Below are 24646 nucleotides of genomic sequence, written 5' to 3' on the forward strand. Positions count from 1 at the left end.
ACTTTTGTCGGTTGCCTTTACTGCATAGTTTGAAATCCGGCTTATTGAACCCGCCCACGTGACCGTATCTAGCATATATGAGGTGGAGACTGCAGAATCCTTTGGCAAGATCTGGATGGTGGAATGTCCGAGGTATTTTTAGGAAATCCAGAAACCTGTGTACCGTGACAGCTCTAGGTGCAATCAAGTATTTGAACCTAAAAGGGGCTTCATCAATCCCGATGTACCCTGCTATTTCTTCCAACGTCGGGGTGAGCTCGAAGTCCGAAAAATGGAACACGTTGTGTGCGGAATCCCAACAAGTGACCAATGATCTGATGATATCACCCCGAGGCTGAACGTTTAGTAGGTCCGGGAGACCTTTCAGATATTTCCTTACTTTGTCTTGCCCTTCTTTGCCTAAGTCGTTCCACCATAACCGCAATTCAAACGGGATCTTGGTCATTACTGAAAAGGGTTCGTTTTGTACCGTGCTCATCCTGCACATTTATTGGGGTGATTATGCCAAGTGAATAAAAAATAAAACTTTATTTAGACGTATACTTTTTATAAAACTTTATGAAAAACCCTGCACATTTATTACTTTCATGACTTTTGGCAAAACAAGTAATTTTGCCACAAATAAAGACATATATTTATATTTATATATATATATGTAGATATATATATATATATATATCAAAATAAGACTCTTTTCCATCTTCATTTTTGTGACAGGACAAACTATATATATATATATATATATATATATATATATATATATATATATTTTTATTTTTTTATATTTTATAAAAAGTATATAAAAGCAGAACGACAACCCCTTTTTTCTTCTTTTCTATTTTTCCTTTGCAATTAATAAAACAAAACCAATAAGACATTTTCCTTTCATTTTCTCAAAATTTCGGCAGAGTTTTGACGGTATTTTGGCATTGGCTTTTTTCCAAAAATAAACAATTAACTCCTTAACCGCTATTCCTTCCTTTTTTTTTCCAATTTCCATTATTCAAACACTGGTCAGCATGCGGGCTCGAGACAAATAGATGCACGGAAAACAAATGGGGATGCATTAGGATGGTCCTTTCATACCAGGTTGCTAGTCCTAGACGGACCCAACCCCTGTGTTGAGTCCCCTAAGTCATATGCAACATGATGCAAATAAGCGTTCCTACTAGGGTTCCGGCATGAAGTCACGTTATTCTATGTTCAAAACCTGGGTCAGTGTTCTAGACAGTGTACCCGAGCGGACAACTCGAGCCGAGGAGGGGCAACTTACCGGGAACCAAAAGGCCGTCCGGCTTCGTAACTTATCCGTCCTCTTTCTTATTTCGGGTATTGACACTAACAGAATAGGGAGTCTCGACCAGCGAGCTTCTCCCCGGAGGTAAGAAGAGAAGGGTTTCGGCACAGTTTATATACAGTTCAAATAATATCAAAGCGGTAAAAGCAGCATTTAGCACATTAGGCTCAAAACATGTAATAATCAGATAATAAATAAAGCCAAATAATAACAATTATTCTAAGCTCGAATTCTTAACCCTGAACCAGTGGTTCTGGGTTCACCATCCCCAGCAGAGTCGCCAGAGCTGTCACACCTCCTTTTTCCGCGCCCGCGGGGGCACAGGGGAGTTTTTTCCAATTAAAGGACAATCGAAACGGGATTTATTTATTTATTTCAGAGTCGCCACTTGGGAGATTTAGGGTGTCCCAAGTCACCAATTTTAATCCCGAAGCGAGGAAAATGATGACTCCATATTACAGTCTGCGTACCAGAAATCCGGATAAGGAATTCTGTTAACCCGGGAGAAGGTGTTAGGCATTCCCGAGTTCCGTGGTTCTAGCACGGTCGCTCAACTGTTATATTCGGCTTGATTATCTGATTTTATACAAGTCTGAACTTATGTGCAAAATTTAACTTTTAACCGCTTTTATCATTTACTGTTTTTATCAAGAATTGCAACGTTGTGAAAATGTATCTCGAACCGCGTTACAATCAATGTACCCGCGGTCGTCGACACACTTTGACTCCGTTGAGATTTGGATTTGGGTCACATCAATGTGCACCCGAGTTTAAGGAAATTAAATTGTTAAAGGCGCGCCTAAAGCGACTAGCGTATTTATTTTGGGTAGGACCGTGGAATTTTACTAAATGGTCCATCCCGAAGTCTAAATAATTTTTAAAGCAAATATTTACTGAGGGCCCCGCAATTGTATTTTATTTGGCGAGGCTCATCTCATTCTTATTTTTTTTCAAAAATGAATTTGCAACGTCATGGACACGCATCTCGAACCACGTCACAATCAATGTACCCGTGATTAGAAACACATTTCGAATCCGTCGAGATTTGGATTTGGGTCACATAAATGTGCACCCGAGTTTAGGAAGGTAAGGTTTATTAAAGCGTGTCCTAAAGAGACTAACGTGTTGTTATTTTAGGAGGGTTGTGAGATTTGCTAAACAACCCGTCCTGGAAACTAAATGCTTCAATAATTTACATTTAACAAGGGCCCCGCATCTGCGTGTTTTGTTTATTTTCATCGAGGCTCATCTCGTTCTTATTTTAAAAGGATATCCTATAGCAACTACGTTTCTTGTCGTGTTCGTCTCTATCAATTGAAAACGGTAGATAGTCCTAATTAATTACACGCTTGCAAGTTGTATGTAATGGAATTCAGAAATGCTTAACAACAAGTCGGGACCGAAGCTGCGTGCACAGTCGGCCAAACAAATAATCCTGGGCCCAAATCCAGCCCACGCGCGGTTGGCCAGACCTGGGCCACTGCTCGCTCGATGCGGGCCTGCCTGATCTGTCCTCGACCTGGGCTCGACCCTTGTGAGGTTGAGGAGTGCAGGCTTGCGCCGTTTATTTTAAGGCAATGGTTTGCCAATTATATGGGGACAATTTATCAAAAGGACACAAAATTAACTAACATGGATAGTTCTAATGTATTTAAAGACATGCTAACCTTATAAAACCTAAGATACAACCTACTGCATTGGGGACCCTTTTATCTATCAGCCTACATATACAAACTAACATTCAATCACCATATATTGATATCTACTGGGCACACAGGCTACCTTCAGTATCTAAACAAGAATGTAAACTATTATACATTAAATGAGGTTCAATATAACAGTCTATGTACGAAATAAACAACTTCAGCTCTTCTCTTTTATATTCATGCTTAAACTCTCAAGTTACATTGGCACTGTTAATCGCGTACCTGGTATAGCAAAGCAGAAGAAGAAGGAGAATTGTCAGCTGAGGGGTATGCGGCAAATACAACAACAGCAGATAAACAGCAATAACACAGCAACAATCCAACAACCACAAATGTTTTCCACAGCCCACAAACAACCAGCAATATTTCCCAGAACAAAGAAAACCAGCAAATAGTCGAGCACCAAATGAGCAATCCCAGGAAAGAGTGATGAAACAACAGCAATACCAGAGTATTCAATGCAGCAACACCAACAGTTCAACAATCACAAGCAGCTCAGTCAATGCAAACCACAGAACTTGGCCGAGACAGCTTGACCAATATGAACTCTTATACAACTTTTCAGACAGTGTTTGGTTACAGTGTTTACTGGAAATTAACTTATGTTTTCAGTCTTTTTCTTTAAACTCACAAGACCTCTCCTCAGACTAACAAATTTTCCAGCCTTTTGTTTTCTCCTTTTCTGAAGACTAAAAGTCCAGCCCTGTTTAAGTTATCAAATGGCCTATTTATAGGCCAAATGAAACAGTACAGCTGAGCTGCCTGCCTTGCCAATTGGCAGAATGCCCATACTCTTTAAGCCCATGCCTAAGCATCTTTGGTGCCAGCCCCTTTGTTCCCCACGCCTGGTCTTTGTTTAATCAAGAGTTATGGGCTCGTTTTATTTATTCATTTTAAGCCCCCATACTCTTATGTCTTGTCCCCCCATTGACATTAGTTTAATCCCAAATTAGTACCCTACTTGTCAGTTCATTTAAACTAATCATTTTTGTTCTTTGCAAACCCCAGACTACCCCTGTCAACCTTGATTATTACTGCCCCTGCCTATTGCAGCATCATGGCATTGTTGAACTGATGAAAGTTCAAATTCAAGACTGCCTCGACTGAATCCTTTTAGTCATTTTTACAATGCCAACAAACCATTTCAAACATTACTGGGGCATTCAGTCAGTGGCCGAGTTCAATTAGTTACGTGAAAATACTAGCTCATTCGATTCATTAGTTATAGCAAACTAATCGACGACATTTATCGAGTCGACTATACTAATTATAACAGGTAATAATCAGTCGCTCATATAAATAATACGTTCAGGGACCTAAAGGGTATCAGACAACTTTTGTTCAATTACTGGGGCCTATATGAATTATTTATGCGACGACTATACTAATCGGACATGCTTTTCACAGAGTGTATTCAGAACACAAACAGAAGACAATCGACCAAATAAAAGGTCTTTACAGAGATGAAAGAAATCCAAAAAATAACAAAATAACAACCAAACACAAAGAGATATGCTGACAACTTATTTAGAAATAAAACAAAAGAAAGAAAAACTTACCACAATGTTTAAATCAAACAGACCCAAATCTGATTCAACTTCGAATTTTTGAGGCCGAACAAACTTTAATCAGGGTGTTCTCACATGAGAACACCTTGATTAAGGTCTATTAGACCTCAAACCCATGTCAAAACTGGCCGGGTTCCCCAGGTGCATGTGTTTCAAGTTCTGGATTTCCAGATCTGGATTTTTAGGAGTTGTGGGTAGATTCGGACCAAACCAAGCTTGGTTTGGTCACGAGGAAGGTCAGGGGAGTGTCTGGTATGAAGATGGGATGGTTTGGCATAGATCCGGGTTCGACTCAAATCTTCAAATGAAGATTCGAGACGAACGGAAGTGATTCGAGGCTCGTGGTTAGTGGATTTGTGTTCAGGACAGTGAGGTGGTCCTAGGGTGTTCAGGAGGTGGCCACCGGCGTCCATGCCGCCGGGTTCTGGTGAAAGGGAAGCTAGGGCGGCTGCTAGGGTTTGGGGGGCTTCAGTGTTTGGATGAAGACGATGAGTGGGGGGTAGAATAGGGGGCGTGGGGTGTGATAAGAGGCTTATATACGGGGAGGCTGATTCAATCCTGGCCGTTGGATTGATTAAAATTGATGGCCAGGATTGGGGAGGTTAGACCATACGGTGCCGTTTGGTTAATCAAGGGGTCGGTCAAAAACGGGAATGGGTCGGGTCATGAGGGCTAATAAGGGCCATCGGATCAATGGAGATGAACGGCCCAGATTAACCGTCCCTGAAACGACGTCGTTTCAGACAGTGCCTGGGCAGGCCTGGTCTGGACCGGACCTGTGCTGGTTTGGGCCCATTTTTTTTTATTTCCTGGGCCTAACCCGTTTTTCAATCCCTATTTTTATTTTCTATTTTATTTTTTCTTTTAAAACAAAAAATGAAATAACAAACAATAAAATAATGAAATTAAAACCAACAATAATGCAACATTTTAACACAATTATCACAAAAAATATTTCGGTAAGTTAACTAAAAGCCTAGAACGAACGATGCACATATATTTTTGAATTTTCTTTTACTGACCGAATTATGGTTTAATCACCCTGAACATGCATATTTTGTATTTTGTTTGTTAATGATTAAATGCAAAATGGACAGATCCACAAATGACTAACAACACATGTCACGAAAAACTCGAACAATTGTACAGCGAAATCATTTGTCACTATTTTTATTTTCTTTTGGAGCGATTGTTCGTAAAGCAAAAATCACGTGCTTACAGGGGTATGTCGACTCTCGATACCCTATCGTCTCTTTCTCATACAACGATCTGTTACTTCGACCACGGTTTGATTTTCTATCAGTAGTGAAACTTTTCGATGACTGAAAACCCTTATTTCCACGAGCATCGACCCTCTCGTACGGTTGAAAACGACTCTAGAGGACCTCCGATCTGCATAAAATCATTTTTAAACCTATCTTGATTTCGATCACGATTATGTCCTTTGGAAGACACCGAAGAACCAAGTTAATCTTCTTCAATTCTTATTTTTGACTTGTAGTGATTGTGAACATCTACCCATGTGGTTGCCTAAAATTCGAGCAAACTCTCCTTCAATTTCCCGAAGGCATCAGCTCAACGGGTTGATACTCTTTGTAAATGCCTCCGTTGCTCACTCATCCAGAACCGTTGGTAACAACATCCTTTTATTCTGAAATCGAATCACGAACTCTCGCAAGAGTTAGGATTCTCCTTGGGATACTCTGAATATATCTGTCTTCCTTGCCTGGACCATTCTTGCTTAGCATGAGCTTTAATAAACAAATCTTCAATCATTTTAGATGAATAAATAGAATGCTCACGTGAAGGAGAATACCAAGTTAGGGTACTCTTCGTCAGGGTTTAGCCAAACTTCTTCAACAAAATAGATTCAATCTCATGCTAAGCTAAATCGTTCCCCTTTACAACTGTTGTGTACGTCATTATATGTTCCTATGGATCCGAAGTCCCATCATATTTCGGTATATCTGGCATCTTAAACCTCTTTGGGATCAACTTCGGTGCCGCACTAGGTTTAAATAGAAATTGTGTATACTTCTTTGAATATGGCCCTTTTAACACTGGTGGCACTCCCGGGATCTGATCCATCCGAGCATGACATTCCTTTGCATTCTAATCCATTCGTTTATTCATTTCTCTCATGAACCTCATGAGCTCGATTTTGAAAGGATCGTTTAAGTTGTTGTTCCCATATCCACTACAGATACCTCCTGCTTCGTTGAAACTAGTCTCCTCCCTAAGAGTGTCGTTATCGATTCTTTGAACCGTTTGATTTATGGGAACACTAAGAGGAATCGGAGCCTTTCCATTAGCATTATTAGAAGCACCCGATATGCATGCTTTAATTCTGTCATCACCCGATCTTGCCTTGAGAGGTGATCCATAATCTCCTTTTGTTGTTCTCTTAAGATTCTGACCGTTTCAACAACGAGTTCATCATCAGGAGTTAGACTCCTCATATGTCGAGGATTCTGTCCTTCATGAACTGGAGTTGTTTCATCTCCTTCATTGCGGGTTTCATTGCTGAATCATCCTGTTGAAACACATCTTCACGTTCATAGTGTGCTCCAACATTGTTGACATCGTTAGCTGTCATTTCCGATTTTTCTTCTGCTAAGAAAAGAATTAAAATTTGTTAGCAACAGATGAGTGGAACAAAGAAATTACACAATTGTCTATGCTCCACGGCGGGCGCCAAACTATTCACCCGTCAAAACGATACAACTGAATTTATAACTTGGTTTATAGGCAAGTGAATCGATCTGAACCAAAAGTACGAAATGAATAATAACAGAAACAAGGCTACAAAATGGAATTAAAGGAAATGCAAGCTTGTGTATGAACTTAATCTCTTCGATGGAAAAAGTAAGAATGATATTCAAGCATAGAGACTGAGAATAGTGTTATAAAATGAGATATGTAGCTTTTTTATGTACAGAATGTTTCATGTCCACAATGGATGTTAATTTCCCTGTTTATAGATCTATTTAGGAAGTCAAGATCCTCAAATCAAGCTCCTCTTAAATGAGAATAAAACCAATATTGATAGATGCATAATGGTTGGCTATAAATGCAGATATTCTCCATAATGGTCGCTTATTGAATGCTATCCGATGTCAATACTTTGACTACTCTATCTTCGGAACTCATCCAACATTGGTCACGTGCTTACAACAGGTATTGACTATTTGCTGACTCACATCTTACATGTCTTCAGCTCCATGTGTCATCCCTTCGTTTGTCCGACTATCGCTAACCAATTTTACCGCATGCAATGAAAAACCCCAATTCGTTAAAAGACACTCCAACAGAACATGTTCTCAAAGGGATTTAATCTTTGAATGATGTGACAATACATAATTTCCTTACATATATGAATATGTAGTGGGGTCATTGTCCTTTGTTTTATTTTAATTTATTATTTAAAAGTTGTACTCAATTCCAAAAAAGTCCTCTCACGTGAATCACATGGCTTCTCTTCTGGTGCCAAAACAAAGTACTTTTCTTGCAGTTTTGTCTTTGTAACTATCTTAAAAGAAACTATGCAAGAGTATAATAATGGGACTCTCAGACATATATAGTACGAGTGTAATAACCCCATAATTTAAATGGGGACATATTGGTCATTTCATAAAACTAATAATGATTGAGCCGTTGCCCATCAGTATGGATAAAAACATGAACTAGGCTAGTGGAGAACTTTACTCCAAATATAAAGAATCTGAAACAACGAAAACCTAGAAGGAGCCACGAAGCCTCTCCAAAAGAAATATTTACCATCATATGCAGAAAGCATTACAAGGAAATTAAAGAGGGAATGAAGTCCTCTGGCATAAAGTTTTAAAAGGGAACAAGAAAAGGAATTTCACCTCGATTCAGTGTAGGTATACGCAGAAACAAAACTCACACAGTGGAGTGAATAAAAGAAAGAGGTAACATTGTATTCTTAATTTTACTTTTAACTAGTAATATTATATAGATAATCATTGACTTGAGTTAAATTGTGATACTAGAATTAATGCTGTATTTAGTTATAATGAATATCATTAGACATGAATTATTTTATTATCATAAAATTGATTAAATTGATGAACGTTTCATGAACTAGGAAGAAAGAATTACAAAGAAGTATTTGATAAGTTCACAGGTAGCCTTACTAAGCTTATTACGAATGGAACCACGAGGAATTTGGTACTTCGCAAAGTTGACACTTAGACTCGTGTTTGTGATAATATAGATTGATCGAGGAAGTCGTATGAACGCCCGAGTTTGCACGCTTGGTATTTTGAAGCGAGTACTGTGAGTAGTAATCTTACCACAATTTGTGTTTTCATAACCTGCATGGTTTATATATGATTTTGAAAATAAACATATTACTGATGTTTTAAAATTGCATGTGGGACAAGTCCTTTACTTGATATGATACCGAAGAGTTTACTTGAGATGTTTACCGAATAATTTAAATATTTTTACCGTTACTAGATATATTTTACCGTTACTTGAGATGTTACAGTTATTTGAATTATTCTCACTATTACTAGACATATTTTACTGTTACTTGAGACATGATGACTGTTACCGAAATAAAATTACAAGATTTGATAAGGAATGATATGCCCTTTATTATTTTGAAAATGCTTTTGTACAAGTATTTACTATTTACAAGAAAGAGTATAAATGGGAGGAGATTTTGAAGGATCCGGTAGCTAACGGCGGGTTCGTTAAACCTGGTGCACCTTGTAGTTACAGATTACCGATTACAGTTATAGCCCTAGCTACTGGGAAGGTAGAACTAGCATACAGTTACAGTTTTCACTCTAGTAGGGATCTACCGTTATATTTGACTCATTTTACAAAGGGGTCCACACAGTGATACAAATTACATGATCATTTCTTGGAAACCTCCCGACATAAAGAATTGATATGATATAGTGCTTGCTGAGTTTATTACCGAATTGTTGAGTTTTTCAACATGGACATATTATGTCTATCAATTAATATCAGGTTGTTCAAATTATACCACCAAACAATCGCGAAATTAAAAATTTTGTTACCGGTGTTCAAGAAAAATATATAAGTATATATATAGTAATAAGAAAATATATTTTGATCTATGTAAAAAAATATACTTTTGCGACGAAGAGTGTTCAACTCAAATAGATAATGGAGTAGGGACGATGGAAAAAGGTTTTACTTTTTCATCGAAGAAAACACGTTGATATATCTTACTTTTCATACGAGTAAAGAAACATTTGGTTAGACTTACACTGTGGAGATACTTTAGATAGATTTTTTTAGTAAACATACCAGCGGGTCAAACTAGTTTATAGGAGTATATGTTTTCATTTATTTATATATTTATGTATTTAATAGAAATTAAAAGTACTTATAAGCAAAAATTTATTAAAAGTTTATAGGAGTATTGAGAAGACCAGCTTATAACTTTTCAGTTTTGTAAGCACTTCTGTTTTATTAATATTTTTACTGTTTTATCCTTTATATTTTCGTAATCTTCGAATGCGCTTGCCAAGACAAAAACCTTTACGCCTTCCCACTCAATTTCTGTCATTGTTCTTATCCATATAATATACTTTTAAATGTATAGTATTTTTAAAATAGCTGTAAGGCATTTCATATATTTAATTGAAATGGGGCTTCTCAATATTTTATTTATTAAATACATTAACTGTTTATTATTAGTCTCAACATTTTAATCTAATCACGTAATTAATTATTTATAAAATTACTTTCAACACTTGAAAGTATTTTGTAACATCCGATACATATCAACTACTTTTATCAACTGCAATAAACATGCTATTAAATGACTACTGATTGATTGTTATTAGTGCTGGGTTTCAAGCTTGTTAAAACTTAAAATAGAGTGAATGAGAAATGGAGGGAAAAATTAAATTTTTAAATTTTTCTCTTTGACAAAGGAACATTGTCTCATATTGGAGGAGGAAAAAGTTTTGATAGGTATATATACAATTGCACTTCTTCTAGTTCTTAAGGAGTTGAGAAGAAGACAAGTCTCGCGTCGTCGTCGTTTGGCTTCGGTTTCGGATTTTGTCAGATGATGGCATGCCTCGCGTCGTCATTTCTCGCTCAGATTTGATTGATTAATTTTTTGGACCAAATTTATTTGTTAATATTAACGCAACATTATTTAATCCAAATTAGATCATTTCTATAACCGTAATTTAATTTTTCCTCCGTTTTAATTTTCCTGTTATTTTTTGAATTTAGCGATTTGCGTAAATAGCCGTTTTATAAAACAATCAATTTGAATTGTAGCCTTATATAGAAGAGTAACTCGTGTATTACCCAACGTTTTGGCTATAAATACATGAACTCTCCTTAAGATTTTCCTTGCAGAAATTTTGATTTCTCCTTCTTTCTTCTGCATTGTTTTTAACAGAAAGAAAGTAGTAAGTATGATTTGCTACTGATATTAGAGTTTGTTGGTCACTGAGGTTTGAAGTATCGCTACACAGTGAGGGTAATCCGTTTTATCCTTGGAAGAAATAATCCTAAACCTTAGGTGCTAGGAGAGGATTAAATTCTTAAGGAAATACTGTGAATACAGTGGGCCCATATTAATTTTGTTCTTTTAAATTTCTAGTTTTACATTATTTCTATTTTTGAATATATTTTCAAATACAGAATACTAACAATTAGTAATTAGGAATTGGCAACATGGGAATAAAAGTTATTCTCAAAAGCTAGTTCAACCATATTGGTAGTGTAAAAAAGTTTAATTTCATTCGCTTTTAAGTGACCTTATTGCGTAAATAATTTTGTTCGTTATTGAATATTATCTAAAACTCTTGATGTATTATTAGTGGATTCTTTTATTAATTACTTACCCCAAATTAATGATTATTAGTGGATTCTTTTATTAATTACTTACCCCAAATTAATGATTATTAGTGGATTCTTTAATTAATTACTTATCCCAATCAAGTTTGGACTATATTCTTATAATAAGTAAGTTACTAAGTTTAGATTAAATTTAATAATGAGCATCAACTTTTAAAAGATTAACTTTAATCTAAACAAATATTTCAATTTTGTATTCTAGTGGGGGTTATTTGTCCCACATTGATTTGTAACTCCTAATATTAAAATTTTGTAAACTTATATAAAGGCCTTGAAGTCTTAATGTAAGTTATCATATTGCATTTGAGTGAACATTTGATATAACGCTTTCTTTTAATTGCTTTTGTTTTTTCCCAGAGAGGGAGAGGCTGTTCATAACCTCATATGTTTTGACGTCAGCTTATTATTAAAGCCTCTTGTTCAGGTAATCTTAAAAATACTTATTCTGTTCAATTTATGTGATACTTTTTGCTTATCGAAATTTAAATTATTTAGAGAGCGTTTGGACATAAACATTGTGAAATTTCGGAAAAAGTTAAAAATCAAGTGGAAATGGATTTAAAAATTAGAGTTGTGTTTGGACATGAATACAATTTGGAGTTGTTTTTGAATTCTTGTTAGTGATTTGAAGTGACAATTTTGAAAAAATAGTTTTTTAGAGTTTTAAAATTTTCCAAAAAATCCTGAAATTCAACTTCTAAGTCAATTAAAAATTTTATTACCAAATAATGATTCCGAAAAAAAAGTAAAAAAATTTCGAGAAAGCGTAAAGAGAAATCTATAGCCAAACGGGTCTTTAATTTAATCGTGAATTTGAAGATAGGGTCTTTAGAGTTTTTGAGATAAAATTAACAAATTTAAAAACTACATAAAAAGTATTATAAGTCACAATAATTAATAAATATTTAAAGGCATGCATATGAAAGAATCACGAGCAAAGAATTGTTTGATTCTCAAAATCCGAACATGTTCACGTAAATTAGAACAGAGAGAATATCATGTTTGCGTTTATTTCCATATCTGCGTTTTAAGTTTTTTTATTTATTTAAAAGTTTCTTATTCATCCTTCATTTTTTTATTCCTTTTATCTTTGCACCTAAGTGATTAACCTAGAAACAAATAACTTAATTTTAATCTTGCAGATGAAATTGTAACTGCAGGCGTTTGGACAATATTTTGATGAAGTTAAAAAGCAAAACATATTTGAAATTGAATATAAAAAATATTTGTTGTGTTTGACACTTTTGAACATTAATTTGACTTTGAAAAGAAAGTTTGAAGTTTTGTAAGTAAAAATTTGAAATTCACTTGAAAATAGTATTCAAATTAGTTTGTCAACTTCAAATTTTATATTATATGTTGGAGTTGAAAAATAAATTTTATAACAAACATTGTTTATATTTTAAGTTGAACTTAAAGTAATGAAAAAACCTTATTGACCAAATTGAGCGTTATTATATATAAAAATTTTAAAGAGCACAAGAAATATTCCTATCGCGTGTAATTCTTTGGGGAAGCCTTGAAAGGCATACGAGGCCTCTCGTAGATCAATACCGACTCAGTCCGCTCCTACTATCCAAATACAATAATGAAAGGCTCGTCCATATTGGCCATAGATAAACAATGGCATATTGTCACTCTACATGTTAGAGTCAAGGACTAAAAAAAATATATTGTTAATTAATGCTAAAAGGTGAATTTTTTAATACATGTAAAATAATTAAAAAAATCAATAAACGTAGATGGGTGGGAGTAATAATTAATTAATAAAAAAGCAGCTTCATATGATATTACTCCTATTAACATAATATATCTTATTGGATTCTTCTTCTGAGATTTGGCATACATTAACTAATTTTGTCTTGTACTCAACTAGCCTTTTCAAACGTTATTAGAGATAGAGCTGGACCTCTATGAATTTAAAATAGTACAAATTTCATTTATTTCACTTTTCCTTAATTGCCTCAAGAGTACAAGAAAATTAAATTAAATATTCGGCGCGTAAAAAGTTGTCTAACTTTTACAAGTCCTTATAATTAAGTTGTCTGCAAGGGTAGACGGTCTACCTTAAATCTCTTCGTATGCGGTTCTTCTTCGGACCAGGGGCAGATATACCTTTATTAAATATGTATATATAGATAGTATACAAATAAAAATATTGTATATAAATATAAAAAACGACACCGCTTATTATTAAGTGATTTATTGATTCGTTCATTTCTTCAAATGCTGACGTCGCGTATCTAAAATCTTGTGTACGCTACTGTCCCGGACCCTGTGTAAATACGGGATATGTTGTGCACCAGACTGCCCTTTTATATATATTGTCCTAACACTCTCAGTTTCTTCAACAGAAATTTTATCCTTATTTCATATAATGGAGAATAAGAGAGTAGCTATTATTGGAGCTGGAATCAGTGGACTTCTTGCATGCAAATACACATTAGAAAAAGGCTTTATTCCTATAGTTTTTGAAGCTTCAAATGAAATTGGAGGAGTTTGGACTCAAACTATTGAATCAACTAGACTTCAAAGTCCAAAGAGAACGTTTGAATTCACTGATTTTCCTTGGCCTTCTTCAGTTAGAGGAAGATATCCTCATAATACTGATGTTTTGAAGTATATTGAGGCTTATTCTCAACATTTTGAGTTGCTTCCTTATATTCAGTTGAATACAAAAGTCATTGGTATAGATTATGTTGGAGTTTCTGATGAAGAAATGGATTCTTGGGATTTTTGGAGTGGAAATGGGAAACCCTTTGGCTCTAAGGGGAAATGGCACATTTTGGTGCAACATGCTGAGGACTTCACCACTCAGGTATGCATGTTTAAACTGAAAGAGAAAACAAAATCTTTTCTTCTTTCTTGATTTCTTTCATATATGTTTAGTAGTTTAGGATTGATTAATTTGTTGCTGTATAATCACATCTACTACATTACCACCAAAGATTGTGGTGGGATGTATATGATCTTTGCATATTTTAAATTAAAGGTTTCGGGTTCGAACTCTGAGAATGAAGAAACTTCTAATGCATAACGAATTTGAATCAGTCGGGATCCAATTCAGAAAAACACTGGAATAACCAAAAATAACATCGGCTACATTCGGTCCATATTAATGAAATCCGCTAATTATCAACAAGGTTTATGGTAGACTGATAAATACTCCTTCATCCTTAACTAGAGGTCTCGGTTTCGAACCCTGGGTATGGAGTCACCTTTATTAGGGAGCGCGTTACCTCCCCCTCCAATATACGACTTCCTAGCGCGAATTCGATTTAGTCGGGCCTCAATATAGGTACTGGACACCAAGTAGATAATTCAAAAAAAACCCGCTAATTGGGATAGTAAAGATAGATTTGGGACCAGAAAGAAGATAGATTTAACTTCTTGATTTTTTTTAAAGGTCAAATATTTTGAAATAAATTCAGTTTGTTAAAACAATTGATATTTGAGAGTGATGGAATATTTGTAAGTTAGAGTTTAAAAAATACTTAAGAGATGTCGCACTCGATTCATACGTACCCTGTAACTCCGTTTGACTTAAGTTGCTCCTATTCCTATTCATGTTTAGAGATCCAAAGAGATATACATTAGCCAAGATTAATTAATTACTCGTTTAAGTGTTTTGAAATTTAAAATTTGAAGATAACGTATTTCTGATTTTGTTACGAAATCTGTAAAATAAAGCTTTTAAAACTTACTCGTTCAACCTTCTTCCACCCATAGTCAATACTCCATTCAATCCACTTTATGTAAATATTTTTACTTTTGAGAAGATTATATTGCAACTTATATACTAGTATTTTTCATATAGTTTTTGAATATTCAAATTTTAATTTTAAAATATTGAGTTAATTTAATTTAATTTAGCTTCAAAAATAAGTCAAATTTACTCTCGCAAAACGAAAAAATTTCCATAAATTGAAAAGAAACGAGTAGTAGTTTATGGAATTCATTATCCTATATATCTTGACATTATAAAGATTTTTACACTTCTACTCACTCTATTCCATTTTATGTAAAGATGTTTGAATGAGTACAAAGTTTAAAATGTTAATAATTTAAGGCACGCGGAATAGAATGGTTTTCGAAGGTACTAAAATAGAAAGAGCGTCATATACATTATAACTGATTGACTAGTGTATTTTAACTGGTTATATCAGATTATTAATTTATTACTTTATTTTTAAATTATCAAATTAGGTTTTCTATAGATCATTCCGCTTGTCATCTTAACTTGATAGTGTAAAAAAATCTTTATATTATTATTGTATGAAAATTCAACTCATAATTTATTATGTTCTTAATTCCAGGATTATGAAGTAGAATTTTTGATTCTATGCGTTGGGAGGTATAGTGGTCTACCAAATATCCCAGAGTTCCCTATAGGTGAAGGGCCTGATGTTTTTTATGGGACAGTAATACATTCTATGGAGTATTCAGCTATGGACAATGAAAGTGCTAGAGAGTTAATTAAAGGGAAAAGTATTGCAGTTATTGGCTCTCAGAAATCAGCTATAGATATTGCTGCTGAATGTGCTGCTGCTAATGGTAAGAAACTGCTTTGATCATAATCCTTTATTTTCATATATAATTTCTTGCCTTTTCAACTGATATTTGCACCAGCATATGGGGCCCGACTAATCCGAATTTGGAACAAATGCAGAGATAGCCATTTTCAGAAATGATATTTAGAGATTACCCAGTACCTGGTTTGTCCTGAAATTTTAAACTAAAAAATCATAAGTTCATGACAATTCAGGACACTTTTGTCCCAAAAAATTGAACCGGAAAACTAAAATTCAGGATGCGCTGATTAATTTCTAAATAACAACCCTTTAAAATGGATATGTGATGTCATTTCTACCACGAATTTATACTGTGTAAGGCTCATTCGAGGGGGAAGTGCTTCCTACCCAAACTTTTTGGGGGACGTACACAAATAACCATTCCTAGTGCTGCTATTCATGGATTAACCAATTTTTATTTTGTCCTGAAAATTTAAACTACAATTCTTAATTTCAGGACGATTCAGGACATTTGTGTCCCGCAAAATTAAACTGAAAAATTGAAATTCAGTATATATTGGCTAATTTCTAAATAGTAGCTCTTTTATGTGGCTATCATTTCTATTTTTTCATATCAGGGCTAGAATCCCTAACTTCTGATTAATAGTGATAGGATCTTATTCATTCCGCATGGTGTTTTGCACCAAATATCAAAAAATCTTATTTTTGGCCATGGTAAACTGAAGCAAAATTTGATCATATTTGTAAATTAGGTCCTGGAAATCCTTGTACATTGGTTCAAAGGACAATAGCATGGGCTCTTCCGAGTGGTTGCTTTTGGTGGGGAATTAATCTTGGATTTCTATATGGTAGCCGCTTTTCAGAGCTCTTGGTTCACAAGCCTGGCCAAAACATCATTTACAGTGCCTTGGCCACCCTACTTTCCCCTCTGGTAAATTTTCTTGAAATCCATTCCATTAATTAAGAAATAAAAAATAGGAAAGTCTAAATTTGCTCGTGTATTATTCAAAATTGCTAACGTTTGCAAATCGTCTTATATTTGAACTTGCTATTAATGTAGCTCAAATGTGATATGAGTGGGAAAAAAAAGTATAAATTTATTCCTCAACTTTTGATTGTGGTCTAAAATTAGAGAAATGTATAAGTTTTATCTACTACAAAATAATAGCCAACATTTTTTTTTGTTTTTTGTATATATGTAATATACATACTTTATACACTTTTTGGCTAGCGAATGTAATTAATTGGGAAAATGATATTGTATAGCTGCTCTCAAAATAATAACTGAAAAAATGTATGTATATATATACACACACATTCTGTATGTTATATACAAAAATTATATAAGTTTTATACACTTTTTTGACTACCAAATATAAATTGTTTCTGCCGCAGACTAAAAGTGACAATTACCTTAATTAATTTCGGGCGACAGGTCAATTTTGTGCCCTTAATATTACCCTTATGGTGGAGCTTTGTTAGACAGAAGTTTCACCGATGATAAAGTGGCCCAATTAATTTCAGATAATATATGAGCAAATTTGACACATTTCATGTATATAATTTTTTTTCTTCATATACTTAATTTTATTTGTTAATTCTTTTATTTTCATTGAACAATAATTTTTCAGAGATGGGGTTTTTCAAAATTTGTGGAGAGTTACCTTAGATGGAATCTTCCATTGAAGAAGTACAATATGGTACCAAAACAAAGCTTTCTTCAAGATATGTCTTCTTGCAAAGCATTCTTATTACCTGAGAATTTCTATGGAAAAGTGGAAGAAGGAAGCATTATTCTTAAGCAAACACAGTGTTTCTCTTTCTACAAACAAGGATTGATTATTGATGGAGAAGTTGATGAGCCTATAAAAGCTGACCTTGTTATATTTGCTACTGGATATAAAGGTCAAGAGAAGCTGAAGAATATGTTTGCCTCAAAAAGTTTTCAAAACTACATAATGGGTTCACCTAAATCAATTGTTCCTCTTTACAGGTACACACTATTACTAATTTACTACTATCAAACCACCCACCCAATTCCTACAAAAATAAATAAATAAGTTGAAAAGATCCAAATTTACCCTCCACTACTAGAATTCGTTTTAAATTAATCTCATCTATTTTGCCGGGTCATTGATATCTTCGTCATGAAGGGAAGTCTTGAAGCAACAGTAAAGTTGTCTCCGTGTGAAGTATAGATCATGAGTTCGGGCCGTGGAAGCGGTCACTAATATTTATATTAGGGTAGACTGTCTACATCATACTCCCAGGGGTGCGATCATTCATGGAATTCTGCTTGAATGCGAGATGCTTTATACACCGAACTGCTTATTTTTTTGTTGATATCTTCATCATAGAAAATCATCTCGTATTTTCCGATAACACGTATTTTTGTTGGAACTCCGTTAGGATAAAGGGAAAATACGAAATAATTTTTTAAAGTCAAGGAATCCACTATGTCAAGATTTTAATCGAGTTCCATGTTGTAACTCCGCTAGGGTCAAGGAAAAGTAGGAGAAATTTTGCTAAAGGCAAGAGTATTAATGACTCGAAAGTATAACGAAGGCTAATACTACAATATTTTTAACAGTAGAAGGGCAATTTGGAAATTTTCTCTAGAATAAGTTACATGTTTCTGATATAAAAAAGGCAGTCCGGTGCACAAAGCATTGTATATTCACGCAAAGTCCGATGAAGAGTTGCACTCAAGGGGGTGTGGTAGCCTATCCTAATGGAAGCATCAATGGTTAACTTCATGCATGGCTTGAACCCGTGACCTATAGGTCACATATAAACAACTTTACTGTTGTTCCGAGTCTCCCCTTCCTGTTTCTGATATGATTTGCTATTTCTTTTTCTTTGTAATATTTGGGCAGGCACATAATACATCCAAGAATACCACAACTAGCAATAATAGGATACTCAGGAAGCATAACAAATCTTCACACATCTGAGATGAGGTGTCAATGGCTAGCACATTTTCTTGACCAAACTTTCAAGTTGCCAAGCATAAAAGAGATGGAAAAAGAGATTGAAATGTGGGAAATTTACATGAAAAAATATGCAGGGAAAGAGTATAAAAGAGCTTGCATTGCAGCTTTACATATTTGGTACAATGATCAATTGTGCAAAGACATTGGGTGCAACAATAGAAGAAAGAAGAGTTTCTATGATGAGTGGTTTCAACCATATGTGCAGTCTGATTATGTTGGATTAAGTCCTAATTAATTAGTCATATATTTTGGAGAATTTGAGATTCTTTTATATGTATAATGGCCAATATGTTTGGACGGTGTTATTTTCTTTCTTTTTACCTTGTATTGGTCTTTGAGATTGGATTGGTTTCTCTTGTCTAGTAAATTCTCAAGGATCTTATAGAAGTTTCCTGTCCTATTATGAAATAGAAAAATTTACAGCTTATCTTTTTTTAATGAGTTTGACAAGTCTAGATTTGATAGCGATGATTCTTATATATATATATATATATATATATATATATATATATATATATATATGTTTGACCGAGCTTCTAAAATCAACTTATTTTAAAAGGTTATTTTTTAAAGGTATTTTCTTAAAAGTTATTTTTGATGAGGAATAATTTGTGAGTCTAATTAATTTGGAAAATATTTTTGAGCAGTAATTAATATTTGACCAAGCTTTTAAAAAAATACTTCTAACAATATTTTTTGTCAAAATACTTTTCAAAAAAATGCTTTTGGGAAGAAACTATAATTTTTTCTGCTTCTCAAAAACTGATTTTGTTTCTACTCAAAAGCATTTTTTTTACTTCTAAAGCTTGGTCAAATACCTTAACTTTGAAAAAAGTATTTTTGAAAAAAAAAATATTTTCGGCAAAAAGAAGCTCGACCAAACAAGCTATTAGTGGTTTTACTCCGCCAAGCTAACCAACTTCCTTAACAACAAGCCTTAACTTCCCTAGGGGGCGTTTCGCTATTGGGATTAATTCTGGTATAAAATTTAAGATTATATTTATTCTGTGTTTAGTTATCGATATAGTTAAAACTGGTATACATTTAATACTAAAATCTTAATATATATTATCTTTCTCATAATGATAATCCTAAGATATCCTTGTTCTGAACGATCCCTACATCATCAAGCAACTCACAACTAACTTAAAGAAAAACATAAGAGGCACAACATTCATTCTAAAGTTATCTCACAACAACAATAATATATAATAATAATAGTCCTTAGGATCAGCTCTCAGTCTCGTAGTTAGCCCCGTTATAGTCCTCTTTTATTTGAGTTTGGAACTGACAATATGAGTAAGCTCATATATACAGAGTGATGATAACATGAGTTGACCAAATGGAGGTTATGATTCATATAACATCTTAATTGTTTGGGACCAAAGCTTAGTCATTATTATAATATTGGTAAAATTTTACTCACTTCGATCTAGTGGCAGATTCAAAATTTTCATCAAGAGTGTCAAAATATAAATAATTAGATACATCGATAAGTCAAGAGGAGTCAACATATAGTAAATGTACATAAAATAAAAAATTTATCTAACAAAATAGTGTAATTTTCCGCGAAGAGGTATCGCTTGACACCTCTTGCTTCAATGTGGCTCCGCCACTATTTCGGTCTATAATAAGTGGGCTTTTTATGCATTTAGCATATCCCTTAAGAAAAGTTTAACTCAGAAAGAAAAAAGATACTTTAATTAAATTGCTCTTAATTAAAATTTATATATTGTTAACTTGGAGAGGTACAGATGCTCCGGTGAGGTGGTGTGAGAGGCTGGAATTGAAGGGCCAACGGAGAGATAGAGGTAGAGTGAAGAAGTATTGGGAACAAGTGATAAGACGAGATATGATATTGCTCCAGCTTACTGAAAACATGATCATGGATAGGAAGATGTGGAGGTTGAGTATAAAGGTCAAGGGTTAGGTAGCCGAGCATTGTTCGTATTTGTAGCAGTAACTTTGATACTGTTTGCAACAAATTTTTATAAGACTAAAAAATAAACTGCAACAAAAATAATATAAAGAAAAAGAGATTTTATTGATAAATATTTGTGAGTACAATTCTATGTATCCATTGATTCTCCTCTCTAAAATTCTCCGTGATTCGAGGGCTTGAGAAGCGTCTTTCTCGAATGTAGGATGATGTGGACCTCCTTGTGATGTATTTAATCGCCAAAAACGTCGAGCAACACTTTGTTGTTACGGGTTGATCTCCGGGAAGAACTCCGTTGATCACTCTTTTGTTGAAGAACTAAGCACTTGATGATTGATCTCTCTATTTGTGGATGTCTTCACCAATTGCGGAGTGTTCTTCTCCAACTCTGAATGTCCCCTGAGAGTTATGTAACCCCTCTATTTATAGTTGTAGAGGATGGATAGTCCAGCTACATAAGAACTCTCTTGCTTGATTCTGATTAGCCAATGTCATTTTAGCCACTTGGTATTTTGTGGTTGATTCTTGCTTTTTTACTTGGATTGCCACATCATTTAGCACGTGGCGTCACCTTATTGGCATGGAGTTTGACTGGATATGCCATGTCACACGGCATAAGTCTGGACCTTAAGATGAAATGGACTTTGGGCCTGAAAATAATAAAATGGACTAATTTAACTTGTAAAGCCCAAATTAATTATTTAACCCAATTGAATTTAATCCAAATTTTGTATAGATTAAACCTAATAAATTTTATATATCTGCAGATGCCCCCTACTTCAAGCCTTGTCGCAATATAGACCTGTCGAGTCTTGATGACGAGGTTTGAAGTACCGGTGAATAACATAATCCTTTGAATTCACCTCTAGTATTTTCTTGAGACTTGCTCGTGTACACTCTCTCCAAAGTGTAGTTTGAGGTGATTGGATCTTTATTTTTGTAATGCTAAATGGATTAACATCGCAACACTTGCAAATTAGCAGTAACGTCCAGTCCTTGTGTTTGGACATTTTTCAGGAGGTTCATTTTTAAAAAAATTTATTCTCGAACATTAACTAAATATGCTTGAACCAAGATTAACATATTGGATTCAATTTTAACTAGCACTCTCTTGCCGAGCCTCGTGGGAATTGGATAGAAGTAGATTACCGTCATTACTAGTTAAATTCTTTTAACCCAACTATCCTAATTTGCTTGCACTTACGAGACCACGCCATCAATAAAAGTACTAGGAAGCCTTTATAGCATATGTATATCCATAAACCAAAGGTTCAAGCACCTCGTTCTAGAAAGTCCCTTCTTTTCTATCATTGGCTTAAGCTCTATTCAGCTAGAATCCTTTCTCAATGCAAATTTGTGTCCTATCCAAACAGCAAACTTTCCTCTTCGACTTTAAGTAGGTTATTGAAGAAAATACGCTGCATTGATACTCCTGCCCTACTGAAATATAAATTCCTTTCCCACTGATGCCTATAAAAAGGGTACCAACCCAATTGGTTTTGACCACAAACCAATATCGAGTTCCTCTCCTAGTGAAACACAAGTTCTTTCCAGTGTGGCCTATAAAAAGAAGTGCATCAAACCCAATTTTTCTATCAGAACATAGCCTCTAGTTTCACAGTTTCTTCCAAGTCCTCCTTCTTGATTTCTTCTTTGGCTGCTAGCACTTGTTCTCAAATACCGAAGATCGCCTACTTCGAACGGTGTGTCCGACGCTGCTGGTCTTCTCTTTCACTGCTTGTTTCTAGCTGCTCATCGTGTCGTCGTTCATGTTTCTTGTGCGGGACTGGTTGGAACTGCCTGTGTCGGATACTCAACGACTTAGTTCATGGTCGAGATAGAGATTAATGAGGCTACTTAATTTCAACTTCTCTTTACATGCCAATTTATTTTAGTTAACCTTTCTTTTACTGATCATGCTAACTCTCTATTTTTTTATGGAACGTGAGGTCTGGAAAAGTCTTACTTATGCACCAACAGAGCTGAATGCCTCCCTATATCATAGTCAACAAATCCAACAAGCGGGAACTGCAAACAGAAGCTACTGTAATCTACAGGAAGATAGTAGCAAGTCGTACGACGAATTGAAGCGTCTCGTCATCCATATTGATACTTACAGTTGAATTGAAGCTTTACACCGTCGACACAATCATATTGTTGCGGAAGCCAAATGTATATAGTGTGAATAAGTTATAACTACTATACCAAAAATTATAACAGCCACCAAATAATAAATAAGACAATAAAGCAACAAAAAAAAAGAACACCAGAATTGACGAGGTTCGACCAATTTTGCCTACTTCCTCGGACACAGCCAATAATTGATTCCACTCCAAAATACAAGTGAAATAATACTAAAGAGAGAAGATACAAATGCTTAAGAAGATAAGAAGGCAAATGAGAGGTGTATTTAAATCCTAAACATTAGGCCTCCTTTTATATGAAAAAATTCCCAAACCCAAATTGTCACCCACCGATGTGGGACTTTTGACAATCAACAAATCTCCACCTTGGCAAAATTCCACATCTTCAACTTTCTCTCAATAACAAATTTTGGTTGTGTCTTCATCATCAATCTTCAGTGTTCAACAATGTTGATCAAATCCAAACAATGTTGAAACTTGACCGCAGTCACCACTTTTGTCAGCATATCAGTAGGATTCTCTATAGTATGAATTTTATTTACCGTGACTCCACCTTCTTCTATGATTTCTCGTACGAAATGATACCGAACATCAATGTGCTTCGTCCTTGCATGATAAACTTGGTTCTTCGTTAATTGAATAGCACTTTGACTATCACAAAAAATTGTGATACTTTTTTGTTCAACACCAAGCTCTTTTAGCAACCTCTGAAGCCAAATTGCCTCTTTCACAGCCTCTATAATAGCTATATACTTCGCCTCTGTTGTAGATAAAGCAACTGTTAACTGCAAAGTAGACTTCCAACTAACTGGTGCCTTTGTAAAAGTAAACACATAACCAGTAGTTGATCTTCGTTTGTCCAGATCACCCGCAAAATCTGAGTCACAATATCCAACTACAGACTGATTGTCTTCCTGCTCAAAAACTAACCCAACATCTACAGTATTGTGAATATACCGTAGAATCCACTTCACAGCTTGCCAATGCTCCTTTCCTGGATTATGCATATATCTGCTAATAACTCCAACAGCTTGTGAAATGTCAGGTCTCGTACAGACATTGCATACATCAAGCTACCAACAACATTTGCATATGGTACCCTTGACATATACTCTTGTTCAGCTTCATCTTTTGGTGACATAGTAGTATTTAGCTTAAAATGGGGAGCAAGTGGAGTACTAACCGGCTTAGTCTTCTCATCTATGCCAAAACGCTGCAGTACTCTCTTCAAATATTCTTTCTGAAATAAACAGAGTTTCTTTGAACATCTATCTCTTATTATCTCCATGCCAAGAATTTTCTTTGCCTCACCCAGATCCTTCATCTCGAACTCCTTCTTCAGTTGAATCTTTTACTTATCAATTTCTTCCGAATTCTTGGAAGCTATCAACATATCATCAACATATAGGAGAAGATATATAAAGTAACCATCTTTAAGCTTGCGCAAATATACACAATTATCGTATTTGCTTCTCTTGTACCCTTGCCGCAACATAAACTTGTCAAATCGCTTGTACCATTGTCTAGAAGATTGTTTCAATCCGTATAACAATTTTTCAAGTTTGCACACCATATTTTCTTTTCC

General features: G+C 34.7%; 1 protein-coding gene across 3 annotated transcripts in view; it reads left to right on the forward strand.

Moving 5' to 3' along the window:
• Positions 1-19416, forward strand: part of LOC104219130 (probable flavin-containing monooxygenase 1) — a 41561-nt gene extending 22145 nt beyond the window's left edge. The window contains exons 1-8 of one of the 3 annotated variants that reach the window (XM_009769760.2): positions 8267-8503; positions 8809-8870; positions 11811-11877; positions 13808-14271; positions 15770-16007; positions 16738-16916; positions 17617-17978; positions 18862-19416. In XM_009769760.2, the coding sequence (XP_009768062.1) occupies positions 13831-14271; positions 15770-16007; positions 16738-16916; positions 17617-17978; positions 18862-19213 (1572 nt within the window). In that variant the 5' untranslated portion in view covers positions 8267-8503; positions 8809-8870; positions 11811-11877; positions 13808-13830 and the 3' untranslated portion in view covers positions 19214-19416. Of the gene's footprint in view, positions 1-8266; positions 8504-8808; positions 8871-11810; positions 11878-13807; positions 14272-15769; positions 16008-16737; positions 16917-17616; positions 17979-18861 lie in introns of those variants that run through there. The other 2 variants (XM_009769759.2, XM_009769761.2) reach the window with 2 other exon arrangements.
• The last annotated feature ends 5230 nt before the right edge of the window (positions 19417-24646 follow it).

This window comes from Nicotiana sylvestris, chromosome 11 (genome assembly GCF_000393655.2).
Source record: "Nicotiana sylvestris chromosome 11, ASM39365v2, whole genome shotgun sequence".
Classification (NCBI taxonomy): Eukaryota; Viridiplantae; Streptophyta; class Magnoliopsida; order Solanales; family Solanaceae; genus Nicotiana; species Nicotiana sylvestris.